The 20,098-nt window shown below is 35.7% G+C and overlaps 1 protein-coding gene across 5 annotated transcripts in view; it reads right to left on the reverse strand.

The window, feature by feature from the left end:
* The window catches only part of COL11A1 (collagen type XI alpha 1 chain), a 132,213-nt gene that overhangs the window by 71,694 nt on the left and 40,421 nt on the right, over positions 1 to 20,098 (reverse strand). Inside the window, exons 6-19 of one of the 5 annotated variants that reach the window (XM_033067092.2) lie at positions 15,358 to 15,474; positions 14,944 to 15,087; positions 14,651 to 14,746; positions 12,244 to 12,489; positions 9,569 to 9,631; positions 8,975 to 9,016; positions 8,564 to 8,626; positions 6,914 to 6,988; positions 5,523 to 5,606; positions 5,300 to 5,356; positions 2,944 to 2,997; positions 1,463 to 1,516; positions 1,295 to 1,348; positions 666 to 719 (exon numbers count right to left, since the gene is read on the reverse strand). In XM_033067092.2, coding sequence (XP_032922983.1) covers positions 666 to 719; positions 1,295 to 1,348; positions 1,463 to 1,516; positions 2,944 to 2,997; positions 5,300 to 5,356; positions 5,523 to 5,606; positions 6,914 to 6,988; positions 8,564 to 8,626; positions 8,975 to 9,016; positions 9,569 to 9,631; positions 12,244 to 12,489; positions 14,651 to 14,746; positions 14,944 to 15,087; positions 15,358 to 15,474 — 1,203 coding nt within the window. Of the gene's footprint in view, positions 1 to 665; positions 720 to 1,294; positions 1,349 to 1,462; positions 1,517 to 2,943; positions 2,998 to 5,299; positions 5,357 to 5,522; positions 5,607 to 6,913; positions 6,989 to 8,563; positions 8,627 to 8,974; positions 9,017 to 9,568; positions 9,632 to 12,243; positions 12,490 to 14,650; positions 14,747 to 14,937; positions 15,088 to 15,357; positions 15,475 to 20,098 lie in introns of all 5 variants that reach the window. The other 4 variants (XM_033067091.1, XM_033067093.2, XM_033067094.2 and 1 more) reach the window with 4 other exon arrangements.

A 20,098-nucleotide genomic window follows, 5' to 3' on the forward strand; every position in this document is an offset into this window, starting at 1 on the left:
TCAGCAGGGTGCTAGCACCTAGATCAGTGGCATAATCTGAAGCAGAAGTCCCTGGCTCCGATTATTTCTGTGCTTTGTAGGGAAAGATGAAGACTCATTCCATAGATTTGTATGACAAAAGGAATAAGTACTTTAATTGTTTTAAATATTACTAAAAATTTTCCTAATTTATCTGACTTGACTGAGACCTTCCTTTAAGCTGCAGTTGTTGGAAAAAGCCCCACTAAACAATTCAGGTTTTAAATGAAATATTCATACTGATTTTTTTGAGCAAGCTTCTAAGCAAAATTTGGCATGCTCCTGATGCAGAAACTTCATGCTAATTTCCTTTCTCTATTACTCTTTCCTTTAGAGCAATGACTTAAACTCCAACTGGCAAATTCCTGAACTAAGAAAAATTAGAGCAAAATTTAGCTGAAGATGTGATCTAAATTCTGCAAATATATTTAGATTATATAATTTTTTTTTGTCTATTGATTGATATTACTCAAAAGTTTCATGGGGAATACATTGCCTGATATTACAGCTATTATTTGTAGAGTGAAAAGCTGACATTCTGTTTTAACTTTCCCCTCAGTCCTTAGTGCTGTTCTTGATGAATAATGAATTATTTCTGGGATTCTATTACTTTGGTGTTGTATAAATGTACATATTTTTCCTCTTACCCGGTTACCTTTGTCACCAGGGAGGCCAGGAAGACCATCAAATCCTCTGTCACCCTGAGAAAGAAATCATAGCTTTAGTAAATGACCGTTAAATTGTCTAAATAAATAGTGCCTCCCCTTGAAAGTTAACTTCTACCCTTTGGTTATATGTACACTTTTGTAACTGAATGAAACAAATGGGGCTGAGCATATAGATCAAATGCACAAAATTTGCTTCTACAAATTGTAGCAAGAGAAGATGCCACAGCTTTTTCACTGTGCTATAGTTATGCTATTTATAAAAAGAATTTTCACATCAAAATGAAAAGCTTGATTCCACTTGCACTTTGCAGTTGCAAAACTGAACTTTACTATTACTGATACTCTGTAACTGGAAACTAACTTGAGAGAGAGAACTCATGCCCCAAGAATCAAGTTCCTTCAGACTACTAGGAATTACCATTAATTACCATATTTTAAATGGATGATTCATTCCCAGCTCTTGCATCTGACGCAGCTATCTGAAACCTCAGTATTTTCACTTCAGAGAAGAATTTTGGGTTGGCCTGGATGAAACTGTGGTACCTACATAAAATCTGTCTAGCCCATTTCAAGACTGAACTAAAGCCTGAGGTCTCATTATTATTTACCTTTGCACCAGGTTCTCCTGGCATTCCTCTGGCGCCGTCAGCTCCAGGACGTCCCTGCAAGAACCCAAAGGAGCAAACATTTTAAAATGTAATGGAATCAATTAATATTTAAATAAATTTAAATAAAAACTATTTACCCAGAGTAGAACTGCTCTGTATACTACCTACCCTTTTGCCAGCTTTTCCACTTGGACCAGGGGCACCTTGGACACCACGAGGACCCTGAATTTAAAGAGGGTAACACTTAGAATTCCACTAATGTCAGCAAAAAGCTAGCAAAAAAACTCACATCAAGAAAAAGGTAAGATTTTTTTTTTTTTCTTACACTAAGCTGCTTTTTTTTCCCTAGGAGATGGGTTCTGGTTCCCAGATTCCCATTAGTTTTAAATGTATGTGGGCATCCAAACTGGTCTTAGCACTATGAATTTTTAAACCAGTTTTCATGAGATGGCACTATACATGGCATAAGTCATCATTTTAACATGTAAATTTCTTACATTCTTTTCATGGCTTTAAAGATCTCAGTCCTGTGGTTTGAAAAACTTTCTTCCTCTAATGTCAAAATAGTTTTATTCCCATTATAATTATTTAGTGAAAACTAAAGAGAGCATATTTCAGATATATACACAAACATGAGTTGTGCTAGTAAACAGCTCACATGCTGTCTTTACACAGCATAGGTTTAACTTGAGAGAGACCAAATTACCCCAGACTGAAAAAACATTTCACTTTCCAAATACATGTAACTTTCACTGATGACTGTATGGGCATAACTGGAAATTTTTTCACCTTCCTTCCAAATGCATTTTCAGGTGAAAAAAAGCAATGGCAAGGACAAGCCATCCAAAAATATTGTGTAGGAAAAGAAAAAAAACATTAAAAGTATAAGTAAGCAAACTGAAAGACTGTACAACTGTTCAAAATATTTTTTTCTTTTCTTTTTTTTATTGTAATATTTTTTTACTAGAAGTATCCATGTGCAGTTTTAAGACAGGCACTTATTAATGCATCAAATCCATGATACTACTTGAGATCCGGCAAAAGCATTGTTCTGGAATCTTAGTTCATGGTTTCTTTCACAATCTCCTTATTGCTTTTAGGTTTTAACTGAAAGATTTCCATGTATTTCAGTGCTCTTTGACATCACTGTGGAGAAGTTTATATAATAGTAGACTGAGAAACAAAACATGCACTGATTCCTAAAGATCTATTTCTGCTATGTCACATTTTTCTTGAAAATAGCCTGTTTAATTGCCAACCAAATTCATCCTTCCCCACCTATGAGATCTGATAAGTTCAGAGCCCAAGGTCACTCAGCTGCAGACTAACATATCATTACTGAACAGAGAAAAGAGCCCAAAGGGACAATATTAAAACAGGTTTTCAACTGATGACACTCTACATGTGACAATTGTTCTTTGTTATACAAAGATTGTTACTTTCATATTTCAGAATGAACAATCAACGTATTGATTTTAACTACAATTTTAATATTGATCAAGCCATTAAAATTATAAGATCGTATCATGAAGGACATCTTTTTTCAATTGCATGCAGGAAGCATATAATTGATTGATTTCTTCTAATTGATATGAATAAATTATCTTAAAGATAAACATGCTAAAACATAATAGGGAATATTATTGTACCTGAGGACCTGGTTCACCACTTTCACCTTTAGCACCTGCTGCTCCAGGTCCACCCTTGATAAAAAAAACAACATATATTGTTTAAGTATGCAAAACCCTATTTAAATTAATAAATTACTTTCTCTTTCCATACTTGAATTACAGGGAGAAACAACAAATAATCTTCTATTCATCAGGAGGTGTGAATTCGCCATTTGTATCTACAGATTTATCTACCTTGATTTATCATTGTCTAAACATTGAGCAGAAATATTTCTCTGACCAAAGAAAACTCCCATGGATCTGAATGTAAAATGTAACTCTTTGTTCTATATTAGCATTTGAGAGCTAAGTATGAGCACAGTAAGAACATAAGTAGGGCAATCAGAAGTGCATCCATTGTAAGGAATAAGACAGAGCTGAAAGCTACCTCTTTTTACCTTTATTTCTGTGCTGTACAGAAAATAACAGTCTCAGAGTTCAATCCAAAGTGTAGTCAATGAAAAATACCCTGTCTAATCTTGTAATGAACTTCAGGGATGTTTTAATCAAGTCCTTTGTGCACCTGGCCCTGAAGAAGTAGAGAATCTATATAACTACACCTCTTTATAATTATGAAATTAAGACATAGGTTTTAGAAGTAAATTTTAATCATAAACAGGCCAAACCCAGATATTCATTCATACTGTACATGAAATCAGAGACAGAAATAGTGAGAGTAAGTTGGAGGTCTCACAAAAATATACAAAATAAACCAAAAAAAATCTTGGCATGCACACATAGAATACAGTCTCAGGGAAAAAAGATATGGGAGTTTGTTACTAATGTTGCAGACCTTTGAAAAATGATAGAAGAATGATGGAAGAAAGAAGTAATCTAATGGCTTGGCTTAGTGTGAGTCTTACATCCTGGAGTGGAAATATCCCCACTGACCTTGCAGGTATTAATTGAAGTCCTAAGCAAATTGAAAATCAGATCCCAAACTGGCAGTGGAGAGAAGATTGGTTTTGGTAAGTGGTGACTCTCTCTTGGGGTTTCTCTGATGTAAGCTCTGCTTTTAATTAATGTAATTGATTGCATTTATTATCTGTAGGCAGACATTGATTTTTGATGCTATGTTAAGTAAGCAAGTGAACACCAAACTCAACTAAGGCTAGAGCAGGGCTTTGACACTGCTGTGTTCAAGCTTTATAGTAACTAATACTAATGTATCTCACAAATTAATATAACAAAATTCATATAAAGAGTAAAAGCTCTAACTCTCCAAATTTTTTATTCTTAAAAGATGCTGGGTAGAAAAACAATTTATAGACCAAGAAACCTGCCTTGGAACTAGGCAAAAAATGTTTCTAGATCAAAATGTTGGATTTCTAGAGCCTCCTGGTGGTTTAGAAGCAAAACAACTATTAATATTATTAATTTGTTGAACTTCGCATACAGAAATTAATGAAGGCTTTTAAAACACAAAAGCATGAGTCTGAAGGCAGGTTATACCTCTGCTAAAGGTATCCAACTCACTGTCAATATGATACCAGCCTTTGCAAAGTCCTCCTTGCTTACAGCAGTTCCAGAGTTTTGTCTGAACAGACTGAATGTTATCCTGCAGGTCTCTTGAATTAAATATATTGCTGGAAATAATGTATTAGTTTGTTATACAGACCAAATAGATTTGGCTCTTTTTAAGTATTGCATACCTAATTGTGATGAATCAGGAGTCTGTGAGCCAGATTCTTTGCTTGGTAGCTACTATTTACTTTGGAAGAATTACTCTAGAAAAGAATTGCTCTTGTACAGATCTGCTTAAAAATAGAAGTGTACACACTCCATACAAATATTAAGATATTTTTACATCCACTGAGCCATTTCCAGATCATTGGTGTTAGCAGTTGAGTTAAATTCAGGACTGAAATAAAAAAGTGTAATTCTTTTAGAAATCTGTGGCTCTTAACTGTTTATAGGAATGCCTCTTACAAAATTTTCAGATTTACCATACGTATGAAGCAAAGGTGATTCTGCAAACTATCGCTTTATTTTCTCTTTCTGTTGAGTTTCATATTTACTACAATAAATTCTATTAGTAGTTTTACAGAGATGATTGCCTGTTGAGGCACATTTATGTAAAACTATTCACTAGTTTTGTAAGTCCAGCATGGTGCTCTGTCCAAACACCACAAAACCTACAATAAAAACTCATTTAATATTTCGGTTACATTGCAGACCTTGAATAAGAACACAAAGTTATAGCTTTATTTATTTAATATTAATTTCAAATGAGTACAAAATAAATTCAAATACAGAGGGGTAGGAAGGGTCAGAATGAGATCCATGGCCTACGCCACCGTGTTCTTAAACTTATGCCCCTGTTTTGTCTACTTACCACAGGACCTGGTCTTCCAGTGAGTCCCATAGGACCAGGTGGACCTCTCATAGCAATCTGAGAAAACAGACAAAAAGAACACCAGGTGTCAAGAAAAGGCTGCCAGCCAGCATACAAATTCTATACTAACAGAGTTTTAGAATGTGTTAGCCAATACCCCCCATCTTTGACTTCACCTCCTGCAGGATATAAAACAAAGTAGGTTTTGGCTCCTTGTGCTCACCCTAGCTTGCTGAAGAATAGCTTGTGCTTGAGCTTCCTGAGCCGAGATTGTTGGGCCCTTCTCACCATCTCCACCAAAGCGGAACTGCAAGTACCAAAACAAGAAAAGGATTTAGAATTTATCAAACCTAAATCATACTTGTTACTTCCTGCAATGGTGCTAACCACTTCAAAGTCACAAGGTCACAGTCTTTAGCTCATTCTCCTAACTTCAGAAGATGGTTGCATAGAGGCCACAGCATCCAACATGAGTATGATGCCATTGGTGATAATAACTGAAGTCCAAATTTAATCCCTTATGAGCAAATATTTTCCTGATTTCATAGGATTTTGGTTTCCATTTGTTTGTTTGCTTGTTCATTTAAAGAAGAGGCCAAAATAGACCTTTACTTACCTGCAAAACATCAATAAAAATACATACCCAAATTAATTAATTGTCTGTACATCGGTAGCTACCCACATTAAAAGTGTAATTTAATCAAAGGCAGATGAAAATTTGAAGAATGTTTGGTATCTAAAATAAAAGAGGTTTGTGTAATTTCTGACAATTTCAAAATAAATTACTGAATACAATTTTAAGTGCTCATTCCTGTGCTCCAGCACTGTTATTGCTAATAAAACTGCTGTCAGCTTTGCCATGTTGCAGAAATGCTAGGCTGCAACAAGAAGCACAGCTTTCCAAAGGTATGGCACAGGCACACTGGGCATCAGGGCCATGAATCTTGCACTGACGACAGTTGAGTTGTCCAGTTTGGAGAGTTTGTCTATGCCCAGAGTTGACACAGATCTTTTTTATCCATACACACATTTAGGAATAACTAATTCCAAGCACACAGTGCTTTCATACCCCAGCGCTGCAAGATACTTAACAGCTTTGGGCTTGTTCCTCCACCTGCTAAAACAGATGGTGTTTTGCTTTGACTCCAGTGGGAGCAGAGCTGGCTATGTGCATGTATTTCTATTCAAAGGATGCACTGACTCTTCAAAGAGGACACTGAGGTTTGATTTGAAGCATGGAATACCTTAAAAATCTCCATGTCAATGAGACCTGAAAGCACACATATCTGTTGGGAGTCCAGGTCCTCTGTCCAACAGCAAACTCGTTGTTTGGGACATATAGGAGCAAAATATAGTTACTGTTTAAAATATGAGGTGGTTTTCAGTGTCAGTAATTGACTCATATAGGTTCCATGCAAGAGCTAAAGCATATGGTTTTTTTGAGGAAAAAGATGGTACCATATTTATGAATTTCAAATGTTTACACCATAAAAGAAATTCTGTATCATTCACTCATTCCACAGAAAAAATTAGATGAAAAAAGGAAATACTTATACATTTATTGAAAGACACTTCCAGTTTTCGTAGGCTGCTTACCCTGTAACCATAACTTACCGGCAACATTAACATGGTACCTGGGGGACCTGCTAAACCATCAGCACCAGGAAGACCAGGGCGACCAGGTGGACCCTAAGAGAATAAAGACATGAGAGAAAAAGAGTGAGAAAAAAAGACAGTAAAGCAAGACAAAACTTTTGAGTCACTTACATAAATTTACACTCATAGAATGGCTTGAAAAAGACCTTAAAGTTCTAGTTTCAACCTCCCTGCCATGGACAGGGACACCTTTCACCAGACCAGGTAGCTCAAAGCCCCATCCAACCCTGCCTTGAACACTTCCAGGGATGGTGCAGCCATCTGGGCAATCTGTTTCAGGGCTTCACTACTGTCAGAGTGAGGAATTTCTTCCCAGTATCTAATCTAAACCTGCTCTCTTTCCATTTAAAAACCTTCCCCTTTGTCCTATCCCTATGGGTGCTTGTAAAAAGTCTCTCAGCACCTCTCTTGCAGCGTTCCCCCACAGCGCAGCCTGTCATCATAGAAGAGGCACACAAGAGTGCCAGAGGGGCAGAACCAGCTCACTTGACATGCTGCTCATGCTTCTTTCACGCAGCCAGGATACGGTTGGCTGCAAGTTTGTGTTACTGGGTCATGTCAAGCTTCTTGTCCACCAACACCCCCAAGTCCTTCTCTGCAGGGCTGCTCTCAATCCATTCTCCTCCCAGCCTAATTGCTGCAATTATATATTTGTGTCGTGTCTGGTCTGTGACAGGCACATGACGTGCTTGGTCAAGAATTTCCTTATGATGAATTCAGTAAGCAGTCAATTACCAAACTAAGTGCTATTATTTTTTTTATTAGGAATTGGTAGTGATTCCACTACTAGGTGTTAAACTTCCCATTTTACAAGTTCAAATTCTGGAATATTTAATTAATCTACAAGACAGAAATATGAAAGAAGTGTGAATGCTGACTTACTAGCAAGGTGAAGCATTGTTGGGATTTTACTGACGGCATCTTCTCAACATCTCGTATATAAAAATACAGCAAGAATATGTTGGATTCACTAGCAAACTACCTCTCATAAAACACAGGAAAGTCTTTTAGTAGCATATTTTCCTCAAATAAATATGTTTAGGCTGTTTTAAAATTGTGTTGGTGGTGGCAGTAAAAAAAGGCTTACGAGAGCATGAAGATTAAACTAAGAGCTTAAATTTTAACTAATTTCATGACTGGATAGGTTTCTCAAGCCACATATTATTTAATATGAGCAATAATTTCTTCCAAGATCATCTAAATATTATCCATCACTTTCAATATTTTCATGTGTTTTGATTCTGAAAAGCTTGTTTTTCTCTATATTTGTACATATTATTGATGAAGCCATACTGATTTCTTTAAGTTAATTTAAATTCATATGAAATGTTTGTATCTTTTACTTTAGTATATTTATAAACACATCAAAACTAAATACTAAAATACTAACAGAACTTAAATGTCTTCCTGTATTTACAGCACTATTTCTACCTCTAAGAAAATGTTAGTCGAGATTCTCAGCTGATTTGCTTAGCAGAATGAATCAGCCTCAGTTCTGCTGAAGTTTGTAACCTCTGGATCTATTTCAGATCAGGATCTAATTCACCCTTGCAGCAATTAGTTCAAGATATCCCATGAATGCATGGGATAATCTGTTTGTTGACTTACCCTTTCACCAGGGTCACCTGGAGGACCAACAGGGCCTTGTAAACCTGGGGGACCTGTAAGACCCTATAGAAAATGAATGAGATAATTATGCTGAATGCTTGCAGACTTTTAAACTATTTTTTTCCTCTGGAAAGTTATGATGAACACATATTTGGATAAAATAATTTATGAGGCAGTGCATTGTTTTTTCTTACAAAGATTTATAGTCAACATTCAAAACTTAGATTTTCACATGCCATCAGCTTGTAGCCTGCTGTCACTTAAAATGCTAAATTCTATTCCCTTCTAAAAGTCCTAAATCTGATATACATTTGGGAACTATAATAAGAAAAATATTGTGTTAACTTGTGAATAGAAAAGCACAGTGGATAAATCAAATGCAAAAAGGGAAATTACAATTAATCTACTTACAGCAGGTCCTCTTGGTCCTGGTGGTCCTTCAATGAGCATACCCTAGGGGTGGATGGAACACAACATCACATTTATTATTTTGTCGGAAAACATAAAAAATCTCTTTTAGCTGAACTACTTTAGTTAACATTTCTTAGTATTTTGATAAACTTTTCCGGGAATCTTCTCTCCACAGTTACTAGAATGAGAATCTGAATCATTGTGTGGCATTAAAAGTGAGGAAGACTTCCTTGCCCTTGCTGAAACCTGTAGTGATGTTACCTGTGCCTAAGCTGAAATTTATCTGAGTAGATCTGTCCAAGATGCAGTTACTAGATGGCCTGAAGATCAGATCAATGGTCTGTTTTCCTCTGCACAGGATTCTCTTTTTTTGAAGAAACATGTGGTTAGTCCTTCATGTAACCAAAGTAATAGCTGGAACAGGCCACAGTCAGTAATCACTTTATACCATCCACATTAAAAGACTGTTTCAGAGATCATGGAAAATGTGGATGCTGTGATCCTATCCTGAACAACAATGCTTGATAATGATAATTTAACAGTGAATATTTGTTATATAGTGCTACTGAAAAGCTCCCTGATATCTGTACTCACAGGTTCGATCACAGCTGGTTCTCCCTTTTGGCCTTTTTCTCCATAAGGCCCATGTCCTGTCACCTGGCCAGTAAAAACACCCAAAAAATGAAAGTAAGTAGAAGGTCTAAGGACCTGGTACAATAAAGAATTGCAGCAACCTGTAACTGAAAGCTAAAGCTGGAATTGATCTGTACTATAAAAAATGCATCACAGGTACAAATCATATAAATAAAAATACTTAATACATGAGAAATGGAAAATGCAAAAGCTGTATGCATGCTTTCTCCATTACTGGATATTGCCAATTTGTACTTTTTGAATGAGATGTGTATCCCATAAGTATTTATCCCATGCTTTACATTAGAACTTTAAAATTAGAATCTAAAACTTCTGTGTGCAAGTCACAACATTGTTTCGTTTCTTATTTGATTGGAAGTATTCTTGGCAATTGACAATGATTCTTCATGGCTTTATGAATTAAGAAGCTTAAAGTAAGATGGAAAGAAGGATCCCTTGGACAATATGGACAGTACCTTTAAAGCTCCAAATTTCATTAATGAGACATCCACAACAGGTAAAGTAACCTGAGAAGGGTCTGTGATTTCATGGCATAAATGAGAAAGGAGATAAGTGGCACTGTGGACACTAAAGAATATTTCATGGATAACCAATGATGCCTCGTCAGTACCCGAATTAGCAACAACTACCAAATTCTCTGAGGACCAGCTCTGAGGGAAGTTTTGTTCAGGATGAAGGTAACAGAAGTACCTAAAACAATATGTCAGTAACACATACTAATGGAAGAAACAGATTCCAGTTTCAAAGAAAGAAAAAGGAACTGGTTTTTTTTAAAACCATGAAATAATGTATTTTTCTTCAGAAATACCTCTATTGATTGCTAACATACAGAAATTAAGTTCTGACCAACTTCAAATTTAAAATGTTTTTTGGTGGGTTTTTTTGGTTTTTTGGTTGGGTTTTTTTGTTTGTTTTTCTTGTTTGTTTTGCTTTTTAAATTTCACTAGAGTGATTCAACCTTTACTCTAAAATAGCTGGGGATCAGTAAGAATAGTAAGGATAAGGTTATAGTATTTCAATATGCATTCTTTGGAATGGAAAAACAGATTCACAGACTGTGCATTTTGCACCTGTTTATAAAGGCACAGATCTCACTGGTAATGATGTTTATAAACCCATTGGTAGTTCATAAAAATCAAGTAGCAAGAGGTATGGACAATCATGTTTTATTAGATTAACATAAATTACTTGTAAAATTGACATCAGGCTTTCCATCTTTGGAAATGTTTCCCCTTTTTGAAAGTTCCCAGATACTCAGTACTTTCCATCTTGCCTTTTTTATCATAGGTAGAACTTCAGTTATTCTAAGTTTGTTCACATGCCAAAGGAAAATGACATATCTCTGGTTCAGCAGATGAGAACTCTAATAAAGCTTGCACAGACCAGAGCCTGTGTTCTAATTCAAGATTCCTAACTCCTTGAGCTTTGTATTAAGGCATTTGAAGTTGAAATTTACACCAGGGGATAGAGTCTACGCAGTCACTTGCTTAATGCAGGCACAAATGGTGCCTTACGGGCTCTTTGCTTCACAGATAATCCGACCTTTTCTGTGTCATTCTGCCACAGTCTCCCCATCTGGGCTAGAAGGAAAAGAGTACACTTGTATCACATTGCACAGATAAGGATCATTAAAAAATACAATGACCCCAACAGGGTTTAGAAAGGAGCGGTAAGTGAAATACAGAAGGATGGGTTTCAAGGTTGGCAGGGAAAAGCAACCTCACAGAATTTGCTCTTATTTCTTGGATCCTTTGTAAACTGAAGTTCTGACTTTGTGAGGAGAAAATAAAGGTAAGACTGAGCAAAAAATACAAACAAAATTATCTTTTTCTACTATATTCAGGGTCTTCCTAATTAAAAAATCCAAATGGGAATTTTTTTCCTTCCAGTCTTAGTCATATTAGTTTTCTTTGCAGCTTCCACAGCTGGTAAACCGGTAAACAAGGATCTTGGCACAACTAAAGGAAAGTTACATCCTTGCTGTTTAGCCTTTGATTAAGTCAGAGGGAAAGAGAGCTATAAAACTCAGAATGAAGAGCATGATTCACAGGATCCACCATTTCTTTCTTTATATATACTAAGCTTTTAAATCACTTCTGCAAGAGCATAAACCTGTCATCATTGACTAAGCTTATTTTCATGAAAGGGTGCAGTCCTTAACCTTCCCAGTCATGAATTTTCTTCTTGGAAAGCAGCAAAAGCCGTAGGATTCTGGACACTTATATGCATTTCAATTTCTTAAGTAATCATATAAAGATATTAATTAGAGTACTTGCACCTGCATTAGAATTTATGTTCTTTCCAGCTTTAGCTCTAGTTTAGAAAAAAATTTAAAACTTTAAATTTTATCATTCATTTTATGAATTCCTCCTCCTCTTTCCCTCCCATCTTCCACCCTCCCTTACTCCCTTCAGCAAATGAGACAAGAATCTTACATGATAAAAATAAAAATATCAAGATTATTAAAACAAGAGGATCCAAAGGCTATTGGAAATTATAACATATCTAATGTGTACAAGAAGCTCTGGATCAGGCTCTGTGCAGTTCTGAGACTGTGTAATTATAAAAGAATTGCTAAATTAGATTAATCTGCATTATGCCTCCAGTCAACTTACGCTTGTTTCTGTGATATCGGTCTCTGCAGGAACACCTGGACCAAACTCCTCATTAGTGGAATCAGTTGGTTTCTCTTCATATTCTTTATATTCATAAAAATCATATTCTCCTAAATCTCCATCTACCAGCAGATCAGATTCACTGAGGTCTACTCCTCTGCTTCCATATTCAGTTGCCTCAGTTTTTTTATCATAATCCTCTCCAGTTATGTATTCTTCAGCAAATACTTCTTCAACAGGATTTTGCTATTCATATCAGTAGCAAAGATTTGGGAATAGGAGGAATATGTGGGTTATTGTTAGTAAAGCAATGTAAGCATACGCTGATCATCCATGATGACTTGTCAAAAGAAGAAAGAACAGTAGAACTACAGCATATTGTCTTTTAATTAGAGTCTGAAGGAATGGAAGCTCAGCCTTTCAGAGTAATTAAAAGATCTTTGTATAAGTAGTACAAAGAAGTAATGTTTTCATATGCTTTGGTTTTTTATTTCCAAAACCACTGAATTCAATATATCCAGTATAATGTGTACTGCTTGCGTAATGTTACTTTAGTGCCAAATATAGCTGAATTTCGCTGCTTGGTTTCACTCTTACAAGCATTCATGAATGAACACATGAGCAGTGAACAAGTTCAGATCTTTTTACAACAGCAATGTGGAGGAGATGCAAGCATCACTTTAGTTAAACACAGTCTTTTACCTTATTTTCTGTCTATAAATACTAATGCTGAGCTAAACTTATTTTCTTGTTAATGATTTTGAAATTTATTTATCAGTAAAAGTCATGACTCTTTGTGTGTCATGGTAATTTACATATTTTTTGTCTAAGTTCCACCAATACAATTCAGATTAATTTTGAGATTTCTGAAATCTAAGCTTTCATCTTAAAGTATGTAAGCTGTCAAACCAAGCAAACAACTTAAAGCACTAAAGCAGTTTAAAAGAATGCTATATTTGAGATGTACAAAACCATTTGTGAAATAAAGGACGATTGCTTTATTCTGTTACAGATGTCTACAGATAATTTTGCATACAGTATAATTTTGAAAGAAATTGAAGTTCAGATATTGCTAATATAAAATGATCAGACAATATGAAGTAGTATGATCTTGAAAATATTCAGATGCTAATCAACATCCGGTGTAATTAAAATACTTTGATCTAATAATGACATTGAAATACATTGCAAATAAAATAGAAGGTCTGATTCTTTAACACTTGCCTAATTCCATTAGTTACAGCAGTGTCACTTCTACCTTACAGCTGGAATAAACACAGATCAGAACCAATTCTAAGCCAAATTTTATCTTTATGAAGAAGTACTCTCACCAAGGAGAGCATTAGGCACTTTGAATCTACCTCATTACAACTCTACTGTTGTGCAATTGGCTTAGAATTGCCCAGGAAATTGAATGATTTAGATACATTTGCTGATCAATTTGTGAGAAGTGAACATGAGACTGAACACAAGAATACTTTACAGCAAAATGAGTAAAATATACCTTAATTCACTTTTACCTTCCAAGATACACAGGGAGAAAACCACAGAACAAATGGGGACTCTTTCTGTTTTGAAATATTCAGGGGAAAGGGTGAGGGGGAGTTTTGTACATCTTTCAAGCAACACTCTTAATTTTGAAAGCAAAAGGTAAAAGAAAAATGAGAACAATGTTTCTTAAAATCCGCCATCATTTTTCTAACACTAGTGTTAATTAATATGCAAACATATTAATCAACACTGGCTTAGGTGCAGTAATTTAAACAAAATAATGTTTAGAGTTGTTATTGTGGCTTTCTAGAAATGTACTTTCTAACATAAGTCAAAATGATAATTTTATCTTTTTTGACAGTTACAATTATAATATTTCTTTTGAATAGAACAAGTGAAAAGTCACATAATTTGGTTTTGTAGGCTGAAGAACTATGAAAAGGTAACAATTGCTTCTGACTCAACTTCCATGTGCTGCTATGGTGGCAGCCATTCTTTGTCTTGTGTTAGGCTCTTTTATGCTGCACCTTAAAAAGTACAGGAAAAATTAGAGACTCCCCTTCCTATTACATCAGGATGACAATGTCTGTTATCTAACCTGGTTTATGCTAGACTTAGCTCCATTCACATCCACACTGAAAGCAGCAACACCATGTTACCACACCACGTATCACTGAATTATTTCTGGAATCACGAACTCTGCAGGCTGAAGATTTGGCAGATCTCTACAGAATTAATGGGAGTTCTGCCCAAGAAAATAGTAGTTTCTGATATTGGCTGAGAAAGCATAAGACCACATTAAGTGCTGGTTGAGTTTGTATCTTTTACATAGAAATCCATCCTTTGAAAATGCATTTGTACTTTTTAAATGAATGACACCTGGTGTGACAAGTATTTTCTTGAGAGTCCGTATTACCTCATTTGCTTCAGTAGTTCTGGAGGGAGGTTCTGTCTGGGGCCCATAGTCATTTTCAGCTATGCTATAATCTTGAAATCCATCAATAACATTGGCCTAGCGTGCAAGGGAAGAAAAAAAAACATTATTAAAAAAAATCTTGTATGAAAATTCAAGAGGTATTGCTGTTATTTAGGTTATGGTATTAGCCAGATGTATTCATCTAGTGGGGTTAGGTAAATTTTTTTCTTATTATCAAAGATCTTCCAGTCTTGGTCTGGGAAAGATCTTGATTATTTCTTGGCTACCTTTACCCCTAGTTTGCCTTTTGCTGCTGCTTGATAACTTTTCTTCTTCTTGGAGGCATATTTTTCAGTTTTTTTTGTTGTGGCCTTTTGAGGTTTGTCCTTTGTGCTAGGGGCCACTGTCCTCTTCTTTTTGACCATGGCTTTCTTTTTCTGCAAACGTTATGAAAGATGGAATGGGAAAACATAAATAAAATGAAAAGGAAATTGAGAAAGGGTGAATGAAAGAAGGGTAACCAAATGCAAGATGAATGCTGTCAGCCGTGAGACCTTCCATCTCTAACTGAAAGCAAGGGTTACAGCTACAAAGTAAAGAAATGAGTGAGAGGAAAGCATTAAGCTTATATACAAAGACACAAATTGACAAACCATGTGGTAGGGGACAGCTGGACACCACACAACAAACAGATCAGATTCTGTTACCTCTGTTTGTGTTACTGTCTCTTCGAACAGTGGGAGTCCCTCTGTTACAGAATCAGTTTCTTTATAATCTGCATCCCCATACTCATAGTCATATTCGATAAAATCTTCTGGTGTGTACTACATTGCAAATGGAAAAATATCAGGCATTCCCATGTTAGTGGTAGAAAACTGGATTAGCAATACTGGAAAGTATCTTCACCTTTACTTAGGAATAAAGTTTAACAAAATTAAGGCAGTATGAACAATTATTCATTTGGGGAAAAACTCTCACAACGTCTTATTTCTTTCAAAGCACAGTACCAAAGTAGTAAAAAAATAAATAGTAATGCCAGGAAAAAACCTCTCTTTTATTGGACTGCAAAGACGAATCAAGTATAATTTTGACTGCTGGGAGCACTAACAGATCTTTGTGAAACTATATATTTATTTAATTTCTAAGTTTCAAATCATACCTCTTTTACCTGTGTTTTTTTCAGGTGACCAGAAGAGCAGAGATGCCAATATCTGACATGAATAAATAATTTCAGGTACAGGAAAGAGGCCACAGCTTACAAGTAAACATGGCTGTCTTCCTCTTGTTTGATGTCAAGTTTGAAAACCAGGGCAGCTCCATGGTATAAATTTCCTGAGCAAATGCCTCACTGCTGTAATTTAATTTCAGATTCAGCTTCTGTCAATTGCTCCATAGTTCTGTTTCTATAATTTTTATCAAATTAAGAATTCCCACACAAACTTTTACAAAAGAAAGTAGATTTAGAATTGGCTTGTGTACTGTTGTGATCACGATCTAGAGAGCCAGGAACTCCTGAGCTATACTCTTGGCTGTGCCAAGAAGATCCTGGTCGCCCTCTTACCTGCACCAAGCACAACCCATCAGAACTGAGAAGAAAGCACAGCTTTAAACTATCCTTCCACTCCTACCATGCTTGAATCTACAAGAACTGGTTGGTCTGGTAAATTAAAGCAGTCTCCTGGTTGCTACCAGTCCTCTATGTGCCCAGGGAGCCATAATGAGGCAGAATTGTGGCCAATCTGGACAAAGGTCTGCTTTCCCTTTAGGAAGAAACATTCAAATGTGCCTCATGTGAACTTGTCCCTTCTGAAATCTCCTCTCTCCTGTTACAAGTCAGCATCATTGTCTGTAAAATGAAGACAATATCTGTTTGTTTCATTATTTTCATGAGAGAGAGAATTAGTACATTACACTTCCAAATCAGTCTGAGGATTCTTAGAAGTCATCATTATCAGAAAGAGATGAACATGTTAGAAGAAATTACAAATTAAAATAGATCTCCATATTCCAAACTATATTCTACCATGTGACCAAAACACTGGTTTAACTGTTCCCTCTGGCAATGTTTTTGATACAATTTTTAATATAATTTTAATGCACAGAAGTTGATTTCCTCAGCAACTATAAGACTAATGCTGAACAGCCCTTAATCACTTAAAAATCCTTTCTTACGGTTTCCATTACTCCACTCCTGTGACTCCTCAGAGTCTTACTATGATCAACAGCTTTTCATAAAAAGAAAACAGATTCTTTTTCAGAAGGCAGATGCTTTTTGCTTAATTGGCCTTTGATTATTTCTACCCTTGCACGTATAAACTGATTAGCCATGAGATTTGATAAATATTTTCAAAGGATGCAACGTACTTTTGGTACTCATTCAAAACCATATTGCACATTAATAAGAACACTTCAAACTACATTTAAATAACAAAATATCACTTTAGATAGAGAAATATCCTCTTTATGAAGTATATGGGCACTTTGTATCTGCCTTATATAATGTAAGTAATGCTTTGATTTTATCAGTGGTATCTTTTATATAACAAAAAAAAGTTAACGCTAATCTCTACTTTCCAAAACCAGCAGCATTTTAGATCTTACCATGGTTATTCACACAGGATTCTTCTCTCCCTCTTCAGCAAATTAAGATTCAGTCCTAAACCCAGTGAAACATATTTGACCTATAACTGGTAGTATTGAAGGGCCTCATGTGCAGCAATGATACATTTACAAGTCTGTCAAGGTACAAAAGCACATTTTCTGGCTTGTGCAGTTCTGGAAATGCACCTCAATACAGTTTGTCTCTAAGAAGTGTGCCACTGCCACCCAAAGAAGAAAATACAATGACAAGCTTTTGGGAGACCATAAGCAGTCACAAAAAGGAAGTAAAGGAAGAATTACATGGATAAAACCAGACTTTTTGGAATAGTTATATAATAGCATTGAGATTGCAGTATATAATTGAAAATTTTAAAAATGTCTGCAAGTGATTTGTTTATCTTCTCTGAAGAACTCCACACAAACTAGGTTTATCTACATGGAAAAAAAAAAAAGTATTCAGTGGAATAAACCTCTCTAAAGTCAGTCATTCCATCCTAGCAGAGGTAACCAATTCCATCCCTTTAAATGCTGCCTCAGCCAAACAACATGAATCGAACACTCTGCTATGCAATTTTTATTGGAACCCAAGCAAAAGACACTACCTATGTTAAATAATATCCAATATCTTAAGAAGTAAGTGGAGCAACATTTTGAGAGAAATAGCATGTCGTTAACCAGATTTAAGTATAATACACTGTTTGGAGTTTGTTTTGCTAACTTACAGACACATAGATCCCTCTTTAGTAAGCATTGTAAACCTATTCTGAAACTGGGAGCATTCATTCCAGCAGTCACTTTGGTCAATTACAATATAACTCTGTGTTGCTCAGTATTATAATTGTTTTGCAAATCTCAGTTGTATGGTTTTTCCTAAGGTAAGTTGAATGGCTGAGCTGAATTGTGCCAACCCCATGACTAATAAAAATACAACAGTGGGTTACAAGTAGTTTTTCAGAGGCCATAAACTGAACAGAAATGTAGATTGGGGGAAAAAAGGAAGGAAAAATATCTGTGCCAAGTATGTTAGTATTAAAAAAGAAAGTAGTGAATAACCTGATATTTATGCAAAGAAGTCTAGTTCAAAAAGTCAGAAATTTATGAATGAGAGCTAGAAAACATACAAAAAAGAACAAATGTGTGGACAGATCTATTGCCTCATGCATAATCACACAGAAAATACTTTTGGGTATTGTCCTTCAATCATTTCTGTTAAGGAAAGTTAAACTTTCCTTATATGCGTAATGTGATCACAAAAACAAGAGTGTATGTTGTTGCACTGATATGCAGACACACAGAAAGAAATAATAGGGATGGATGACAAGTGGGGAATGAGAGTTGCCATGCTGGAATCAGATTACTGCCAAGCAGGTGAAGATCTTCTACTTTAAGAGCACGGTATCAGAGGGGTATTATGAAAATTCTTAAACTTACAAGCTAGGACATGTGGCCACTATGTCAAAACCATATTCAAGTAGTTTTGAAATCACAAATACTTTGCAGTGCCACCAATACAAGGAGGACAAGCAAAAATGTGTAGCAGCCTAAACATTCTACAAGATAAATGTTATTCTTAGCAATCCTTCCTTTCTCAAGACCTTTTTCTGAAAAACCAGCAACTCCTCATGTTTCACACCAGCTGATAAACACAGAATATGTTTTGTACTGAACTCCAGGGGTCCTGCTGCAAAGAGTTAAATGTAGATGCAAAATCTTCCAGGTGTATTTCCTGAGACTCAATCTGTCCAGATGGAGGAATGCATCTCTACACTCCTAGCTAATGTAAAGATGCACTTTAGAAATATGCTTTACTCACAGAATGATTTTACCAACTGAATCTGATGAAGGTTATTCCCAGTTTTTAATAGGAGACAACAGGACTAGTGAAGGACTAGTCAGGTAAATGAAGACTAAATATACCAACACAAGGGACAGATTTAATGGCTTTAGTAACCTGCTGTGAAGCTGGTAGCTCACCCTACCATTAACAGTTATGACTGGATATGTGGCACATACCCCTTCTTTTCTGAAGCTACACAACCAAAAGGTCACCTTTATCAGATGGTCACAGATAGGGGTATGATCCACTCAGTTTGACCTCAACAAACATTGAGAAAAGTTCCTATACATTTTGGATACGTAAAACCCAGGTCCTGCTGTTAGCTCACAGAAGTTGGGGAGTTCACAGAAATCTATCATAGTTGCACTACTAATAGAGGAAAGATAATAAGTAGACTCATGAATGTATAGGAGAAAGGATCTAGAATTTCAAAAGAAATAATAGGTTAAACTCAGCGAGGGATTTCAGCCAAGAGACATCAGGTAACACATACTTCAGATGTGATGCAATTTTCTTCCTCTTGCTTTTCTTTCTTCCCTAGTAAGACCACCAATAGTTACTAAACAGCCATTCTTGTAATGAATATTGCATATGACTATTTTCTTACAAATGAAAGGAAGAATGAAACCTGCTGCTTTTCGATGGGACAAAATGTTTCCATTATGACCTCATGCTTTCTTTACCAGAGTGATTATATTACACTACCAGATCATCATGCAATTCCAATTAAAAAGATGAACTGTTTTCTTCATCAGATGAATTTTAGAAGCAGAGGATCAGCAGCATGCAAGGCCTGTTTAAACTGGAAAATAACTTAAATATTCTAAAGGAAACCTTACTTTGGAAACCAATTCTTATGCTATCCATACTCTAAAAACCTAACCTCCTATTCCAAATGTAGGCTTCAGCAATTTTTGCTTTACATTTCCAAAAAGAAAATAATTAATAATCTAAATCCTAAACCAAAGAACAGTAGTAAGCTCATTTTTTCCCTTTCCTAAAGATTATGC

Source organism: Catharus ustulatus, chromosome 9 (assembly GCF_009819885.2).
Source record: "Catharus ustulatus isolate bCatUst1 chromosome 9, bCatUst1.pri.v2, whole genome shotgun sequence".
In the NCBI taxonomy this organism is placed as follows: domain Eukaryota; kingdom Metazoa; phylum Chordata; class Aves; order Passeriformes; family Turdidae; genus Catharus; species Catharus ustulatus.